The sequence below is a fragment of the Hippocampus zosterae genome, chromosome 9 (genome assembly GCF_025434085.1).
Source record: "Hippocampus zosterae strain Florida chromosome 9, ASM2543408v3, whole genome shotgun sequence".
NCBI classification, from domain to species: Eukaryota; Metazoa; Chordata; class Actinopteri; order Syngnathiformes; family Syngnathidae; genus Hippocampus; species Hippocampus zosterae.
Window position 1 is genome coordinate 15,350,220 of NC_067459.1, and position 8,687 is coordinate 15,358,906.

Here is an 8,687-nt window from a genome sequence, read left to right on the forward strand (position 1 = left end):
GCCTGCTGTCTGCTTCTGGTGCTTCATCCGCTCTCTACCTCACTTTGCTGATGTACTGACTTTCTGTTCAGCAAAGGGAAGCCTGTTTATCACGCTGGAGAGTTCCGAAGAAAAGGGAGGCGAGGCATCCGCTGGCCTTCTCGACATGTGCCACAATTGAGTCGACAAAGCAATTGATCCCCCCCCACCACCTACCCCTCCCCCTCGTTTCCATGTGGCTTCGATCACGCCGAGTGGGGCGTTTAGTCATCATTAAATGGGAAAAATTAGGGAAAGATGACATAGACTTTATATCCGTGTCCCTGTGTTAAATGTAACAGGTTCATGACAGTGGTAAAATACGAATAAAAACGTTTTCGTTTTACAATTTTTTGGGTCTGTTATTGTGTTTCAAAACACTGGTGAAATAAGAGGGAGGTGACCGAGGGTGTGTTTGTGCGTGTGTGTGTGTTTGCATCGGGTGGGAGGGAGATGGACCACCTCTACGTCTTTAAAACAAGATGTCCTATTTGGACCTCTCATACTTCATAAGCAGAGAGGAAATTATAATCACTATCCGAAGGTATATGTCACACTATTTTGTCATTAATTAATGAAACTTGAGCAGTATAGCCTGATTAAATTAAATCTCGCCTTGCAAATAAAAGAAATGACATCATCTTCCTTAATATTTTAGCTCAAGTAATCATTATGGATTTATGGCCTAAAAATCAAGAGCTGCTGCCTCAGTACACCAGATTTGATACAGTTCATGGCAGAATGTATCCATATGAGTAAGTATTTGCAGACAGTAAGTAATATTGCCTGGTGTGGTGGTGTTTGTTTGCGTTGTTGCATTTTGTGAAACCAAATAAGTGCTCAGACTGCCCCGAAGAAGAGATTTGCTTGCATGATTTATTCATGGAATTGGACAGCTTTTAATTTGTGACTTGTTTTCTTTGCTAGACACAGGTCAACCATTTGACTTTTCGGAAGTACTGTACCTTATCAATGAAGATAACACTACGTTGTGTCACCTTTTTTTTAAATGTGTTTACCCACACAGCCATCATGGCAGACATCAGGCAACACATTATAACCCAGCTAACCATGAAGAGCAGTGGAATCATGCAAGAGAGTCCAGCTACTGGACGTTACCTAGATCAAAAACTAGAGGAACGCTACTGGATCACACCAACTGGACTGAGTCACGGGCGTGTACCTCTACTTCTGCTCAGCACTGTTTTTCGGGCGCTCTGCATTCTCAGCAGCACATGGGAGACTCTCGTGCCCCCCGAGAATGGACAACAGCTGGACAGGTGGTCGGAGTACACGAGAGAGACCACATGAGAGAGGGATGGCAAAGGAGGTGGGAGCCCGCGAATCTTGTACGTTACAGGGAGTCGTCTAAGAGGGACAGCAGTAGCTACAGAGAGCTGGAAGCCTGGGCTGCCCGTTACAGCCATTCCCTTCCAAGGAGGAGGCGGATAGAGGCAGAGCTGAGGGGGGCCTCTCATGGACTGCTGGAGAACAGAAGAACCGGGATTGAGTCTTGCATGGCACCATCTCAGCAAATCGGACAATGTGCAAACACGAGAGATGATCCGGGACAGTGGGAGAGAGCGGTCAAGCAACAAATTTATAGTCCACCGCAAGCCCCCGATGCGAGCCACGTGATGGACATGAAGGGAAGGATCCAAAAGAGAATGTTTGGTCGGCCCCCAGGTTACATTGCACCTCCTCCATACAACAGCCCACATAGAGGTTTACTAGTGGTGCCCCAACACTGGGAGCGGGTTGAGAAGACATATGAGAAACCAGACAGGAAACAGACAACATCCCCAGAGTTTGAAGGACACGCCTCCCAGGGATATCCGGCGGTCCACAATGTCAATATTCCACAGAGGGTTTTGACGTGTCCACAAATCTCAAAAGAAATTAAGACGACCGCTCTTATTCAGGAATCGTCATCCAAAGTGATCGAAGGGCGCAAATTCAGACTAAGCAAGAAGACAGGTGGGATGACTATCTTCTGTTTAGTGTCTCGCGTAGCAGGCCCGACTGAACACGCATCCTCGACACCTTGTGACCAAGCAAACACCCCAAACAAAGAGCCGGAAAAATGTTCACCCAGCAGTAGTGGAACTATGCCAACTTCTAAGGTGGCAGATGAAGTAGACTACAAGGCACTCGCACAGATGTCTGTCCTGACCTTTGAGGACAGAGATCTCAAATACAGAAAGATGACGCAGAGTTGCCAAAACTCTGGCCTGCCACAGGAAGAACTACCAAAGCCCGACAAGACAGAGGGGTTCCCATTCAACGAGAACATAAATGATACTGAGCATGCCGTTGAGAGACGAGCCACTCCGTCGGTATCACCTGCGTCTGCCAAATATCCCTTGTGGAGGGAGCCAAGTTTCACAAGAAGGACACTTTCTCAGAGTCCTCTTGGCATGGAAGTAAGAAGACTCGACATCAAGCAACGCCCCGAAACAGAGGACGGGCAAGATCTCCTTGTGATTGACACGACGTGCGTTGTCGTCAAAATGGAACTCATTAAATCGCCCAAGAAGGAACACGTTCACTTCTTGGGACCCAAAACGAAAACAGAGCAGAGTCCAGAACATTGTCCCACCCCCTCGAACCAATCATGCAGTCTTCTTAGCTCAGGGTTGCATTCAGATGAATTAAACATCCAAAGACCAAAAAATAGCCTAAACCCAGATCTTGCAGAGCCGACAACTCTTGAGTGTGAGAGTGAAAATACAGCGAGAGAATCTTTGGAGAAACGAGCTGAAAGAATCCTTGGTATCCATCTTCATGCAACGTCGTCTCCTGACATACCCGTGACAGATCCAGACAAGGGATCAGACTCACCTGAAGTGAACAAAGATGGAACGACCGCCAAGAAGGAACAGTCACAGAACCAGCAAGACGCAAGTAGGGAAAGGAGGTCTGTTGCTAAAGATACAGATCCTAGTGTTGATTGGGATAATTTAACAGGATCCCAGCAGCAGGTGTCCAATGTCTTGCAAGAAAACGGGACTAACAGCCAATCAGAAACCGACAATATGGATCAGGTCGACATGATGGAAGTTCCTCCAGGTGGGTCCACTCCAGAAGCAGCCACCCCTGAGCAGAGTGACATTAATCATGATGTCACTCAATCTCCCGGCCTTTTTAATCCTCTCTTACTTGCAGCCCCGAAAGACGCCCAAGAGTCCCACTCGAATCTTGAGCCGTCACCTTTAGCTATGCAGTCAATCCCTTGTTTCTCAGAGTCAAAGATTGAGGAAGCGCCAGATGCTGACTCAGCAATGACCGATCCAATAGTGGATTGCACACTTCAACCGGGAACAATATCGTTGCTGAATTTACCAACTCTCATTCCCTTCGCTAACCCTCCCACTCTGCTTTCTGATGTGAAAACTTCCACGGCAATGCCTGATATTGAGGTTTGTGAGGAAGCCGAAAAGGGACAATCATCACAGCACGGTGAGCTCAACAATGTCCCTCAGCAATCTCCCCCTGAGGGGACAAATGAATTAGTGCCGCATCATCAGGTAGGGTCTGCCACCGCCAATGAAGATGCCATTGACATTGCTCTGGAACTTCTAGACCAGAATCCTGGAATATTCCAAGAGAAGCCCGCAGAGTTCAACACTGAGCAACTCATTTGCATTCCGACTGAAGAAGAAAACGAGACCGATGGTCCAGATGAGCATTCAGAGAACGTGACCCCGAGTCAAAGTAAAGAGGAGGGTAAATCTTTTGACTTCCAAGCAATAGAGGATGTCAAGGTGAAAGAGACTAACACGAAGGCGGCTGAGGACAACAGGGATTTGACGGGTCTCGAGGAACAGACACCTGAGTGTCAGTGTGGCATTTTACAAAGTATAAAATCATCTCCTCCCTTACCTTCAACCACAAACCATGAGGCTCAACCCCAAAGGGCCCCTCCACCTCAAGAGTCAAGTGAAGAGTTTGCCCTTCATTCAGGAACTGAATCAGCCTGCCCTTCACCTCAAAACCACGATTCTGCTGTTGGACTTCCTGAAACGCTCTCTGATCTTCTGCTGGACTGCACCCCTTCTCCTGACAATTCTGCGCCGCTTTCACCTGCTACTCCTCCACTACCTCCTCCTCCTCCTGAGGAAAGTGGAAGTGACGCTCAAGATATGCCCGAAGGAGCCGAGTTTCAGTATCCTAACTCCCTGTGGGATGCAGTGAATCGCATCAGGAAACATACAGCGCCCGACTCCGAGAACGAAGAAGAGGAAATGTTGGAGTTTTGGGATCCTGAGAGTGTAGGTGTTGATTTCGAACAGGGAGTCTTTGAGGAGCTGAGGGTGCTCGAGGGCAACGAGGTTGCACAAATGCTCCCGCGGCCATGGCGCGAGGACGACACGCTGTCTTGTAGTAGCGCCAGCAGCCATGACTCTGGGGACACGGTCATTATAGCAGATGAGGACGAGGTGGATGAAACAGAGGAGGAGGGTGGGAGGTGTCGCCTGGTTGAAAAGGAACAAAATATTGCAGGTGGACAAGAGCGAGAAGGCGATGGAGATGAGAGAAAATGTGACCAGAGTCAGGAGTACCAAACCGCGGTTGAGGATGGGACAACAAAAGACGAGGAAACTGTAGTGTAATTACCGCAAGATGAGAATGTACACAGACTTAACTGTGATATCAAACGAAATACCTGACAATTAGCAATAATTAGCCACAAATGTTGTTGTATTAAACCTCAACCCACTGACTAAAACGGGAATTAATCTCCATTATTGTTTTACCTATATGAGGTTGACAGAGATGGCTTGTAGCTCGTTACATCCCAAGTATAGTACAGTATAAAATGTTTTGCGTGTATAATTGTAACATGGTTTGCTAGCAAAAAGAAAAAATGTTAAAAACTATAAATCCAATGTTTGGTGACATCTTACTGTAATTGGATACCTGAGACCAAAACTACAATAATAAATGTGTTGACACTGTCAATAAATATGTGAATTATTAATTTGGGACTGGCAGATTTATTCATTTTTATTCTGCTCTTTTACTGGGTCTGTGTATGTTATTCATAATTTTACAGTTTTTACATTTGATTGCAGAAATTTATCCTGGTCATCAAAACAGAATGGTAATAAAATATCAAAATCACACACTTTGTCTAATTGGAGTAAAATTTAGGGGCGTGGGGGGTTCTGCAACTAACTGTTAAAAAAAAACTGTTCTCGAGTCTTAAAATATATAAACAAAAGGAGTGGATTAATACAAATATCTATGGAGAACAAATGCAACACATATGCAGAAATCTGACAAAGTTTATATAAAAACGGGGTTGTTCATACAGGTGAAAATAGAAAACTGACAGCAAAATATGAAATGTGAAACATGAATTCAACAGTGAGGCTTATTTTTTTCTCTGTCTTTCGAGGAGGGACAAACTGGGCGTACAGTACCTAGTTGCTTAATTTACATCAGGAAGAAAAGTCCCATAATTTAGATCGGAGAGCCTGGGAAGGAATTTATCTACATCTCAAAGGATTATAATATTTTATGTTCTATTTCTAACATAAAAGTTCTAAAGCAAGCAGTGTACTTCATGAAAAATCCTGCAACTAAGTTTGAACAGTTTCACAGTAAAAATAATGTGCTAATCTAATTCAAGAGAGAGATTGACCGTGAGGTAGAGATATAAGGGATGATGAGTTGATACAAAAAAAAATGGACGCAAACCCCCTATTCTCCATGATTGATGCAACTTCTTCTGAGGATATGGAATTTTCATACATGACTACATCTTTCACCTTCGTCGCCACAGCCATGGCGTGACCCAGCCATTATCAGCTGAGGGGAGACGGTCGCCATGGCGTGAGGATGTCAAAGTTCATCATGTGGGATTTTCAGAGCGTGGTCACAAAGGTCTGACAGGGGCAGACAATTTGAATGCAGTGAGAAAATACAATGATGACATCAATCACACAGTGGAAACTCATTTGCCACTCAGTGAAATAGCAGCTTTAAGAAATACTGGAAACAGAAACAAGGGTATTCATAACACATTATCATGTATATGAAATATAACTTATAAATATGTTACTTCTTGAGGAAAAAAAGACATAAATAAATAATTTGACAGCTATTAATATTAACACATAAAAAAAAGGATCAAAACCAATCTAGGATTCAGTCGGCATGACAGTCTGAGGTTTTGTGTCATGTTATTTGTCAAATTCTGAAATGTACAACCTTATATACATTTGGACTCGAGATTCCACAGTAAGCTTTTTTTTAGTTTCCGTACCAAATTGTACTACTGAAAAAAGAATGAGTCGGAATAAAAGGTGACACCAGAAGTCACAAAACCAAGAATGCAAGCCAAATAAACAAACAAATAAATAAATGGCTCTCATTTGTGTCTGAAAAAACTCAATCTGCACTTGTACCTGTTCGCTTACTGCAGAGTTTGTCTTTGACATTTTCTGTCTCATGAGAGAAGAACTCGATGAGTTCATCTTCGTGCTGCTCAGCAATGGCTTCACACTGTCACAAGAGATCAAGGTAAATGATTTCACATGGCAAAATTCATCATATAATAATTTGCATGATGAACGTTTTCATGAATGAAGGAACTAAAATGGAAAAAAATTTAATCACAATAAAAAAATTTAAAAAAAACTTTTGAGCATGGCACTCACTGCAAATTTTAAACTGGCGGTGACTCTTGAGTCTAGTGTTGCCTCTGACAGGTCCATGGCTTCACCGTTGCGAGATTTGACCCGAACGTATGACTTCCTGTTGCTGGCTGCGTCTGTGTGCTCGCCATAGTCCTCCATCCTCTCACACACACTTTCCATCAACTCCAGGAGGTTTCCCTCAGAGCGCGCCAGAGGAACCTGGTGCCATATGTGCATTACAACCATTGCAGTTGCCGTGATCATTCACCATCATGAGAAGAACACACTGACTGACCTCCCTGATGGACTGACTGCCATCTGGGTTGATTCGAAAGGAGCCTGTCTGGATCATTTTCTTGGGGTCAACTTGGGAGATGGCCCACTCCATCTCGTCCACCAGAGCCCTGCAAGCTGAGGGGGGTACATGCACCATTTATTATTTGGCGTTTGCACATTCAATGGCGCATTCATAAAGGGTGCAAGGCGCAGGCAGACACCAACCTCCACATCGGATGTCTTGTCCTTGTCTGGCTGTCTGGCAGGAGCTCAGCAGGAGGAAGAAGAGCACACAGGGTGAAAGCAGGAGAGCCACTTCCCTCATGTCGCGTCTATTTAAATTAATACAATAATGACGACAGGCGGAGATGCCGTTACGTCAAGCAGAAAAACTCACGATGCTGAAGAAGTTAGCCGGCTTCCTTTTAGCAAGAGCTAGCATACTGCGAGTACATGCACCAAATTAGGCGAACGTTACTGAAATAGAAATTTTAAGTGGTGTGGGCGCACAGTTTTGGTGAAACTCACCAGATGCTGGCGGTGATATGAGAGATTTGTACGCTCATCTTGTTCGGCGAAATGTGGTGACGTAGCACCTTGCAGCGCGTTAATATGGGAGACAGCGACCCCTGCGGCCAGGAGACGCCGACGAGGCAAAAGGCTCCAACACATGCATTAACATGACACAGTGAAGACAGTAGACGTTTGAATTGACAAAATGCACATTCTTTCATGTTTATTAAATTACAAAAATATATAACACAAGGAAGACATTTACAAATGTAACCATGATTTTTTTTAAAAACGCGAACCACACCAGTGTCAATACTGGGTCGTAAAATTATATCATTCAAAAACGGTCAGTTTCCTGTCTCTATCGCTGATTTATCATGTTGCCATGAAATGATACACACACACACACTCATATAACTCATATATATTTATGGTCGTATATATTGTATGTATCATTTCGTTTATCCTGGTCACAGTGGTATTTGTTGAATTAGTTGTTCAACACTTAAAGATTATTTTCCTTTTCTCTCCCATGAACATAAAAACAATTATGCACCCAACATGTGGGACAGACCATAAATATATAAATATATTTCCCAAGTCAAAATTTAAAGGGGGGGAAAAGGGATGCATTTTCAAAAGAAAAAAACGAAATAACATTTGGTCCGGTAATAAAACCTGCATAAACGTTGTTGTTGTTTTTCTGCACTGATGATGTTAGATGTGAGGCACACGTGTGGAGGCACTTTTGGATTTAGTCAAATAAATACACCCTTTAAACAAGGCTGCATTCTGGCTTGTATTTCCATCATTTCATTTAATGTTCTGCTGAACTCAGGATATGAGTTTATTAAAATTGATGACATATTGAATCACAACATGATAGCCGACTGACCAGCATGCTGTATTGCAAAGCTGACACTTCAGTACCCCAGCATACTGAACAGAAAAATGGCCACATTTTGCACCATAACAGCTCAGCGAATTTTACCACCCACATTGCAAAACTACCGGTAGACTTGATTTGTCATATTCAGCAGACCCCGAACATACGTTAGTTTTTCTCCCCGCACTTCGCATAAATAACTGGACAAAGAATAAATTACCAAATATATTAATGAATTCCCAAGTAACAGTGGTCACATCAGATGACCAAATTCAATCATATTAAATATTCAGCATGCTCCTAGCATAAATTCAACAAGCATCCAACAGATGCATTATTTACGCTACATT

General features: G+C 43.6%; 1 protein-coding gene across 3 annotated transcripts; it reads right to left on the reverse strand.

The window, feature by feature from the left end:
- Nucleotides 1-5,288: 5,288 nt before the first annotated feature.
- cnpy2 (canopy FGF signaling regulator 2) lies at nt 5,289-7,563 on the reverse strand. 3 transcript variants are annotated; one of them, XM_052076615.1, is made up of 6 exons: nt 7,467-7,563; nt 7,164-7,270; nt 6,958-7,073; nt 6,684-6,881; nt 6,432-6,528; nt 5,289-5,909 (listed from the first exon to the last, which is right to left on the reverse strand). In XM_052076615.1, the coding sequence occupies exons 2-6, from the start codon at nt 7,261-7,263 to the stop codon at nt 5,866-5,868; spliced, it is 555 nt and encodes a 184-aa protein (XP_051932575.1). In that variant the 5' UTR covers nt 7,264-7,270; nt 7,467-7,563; the 3' UTR covers nt 5,289-5,865. The 3 variants fall into 3 exon arrangements, with proteins under 3 accessions (XP_051932575.1, XP_051932576.1, XP_051932577.1); XM_052076616.1 differs by having other exon boundaries at nt 7,164-7,381; nt 7,467-7,542; XM_052076617.1 differs by having other exon boundaries at nt 7,449-7,525.
- Nucleotides 7,564-8,687: the final 1,124 nt, after the last annotated feature.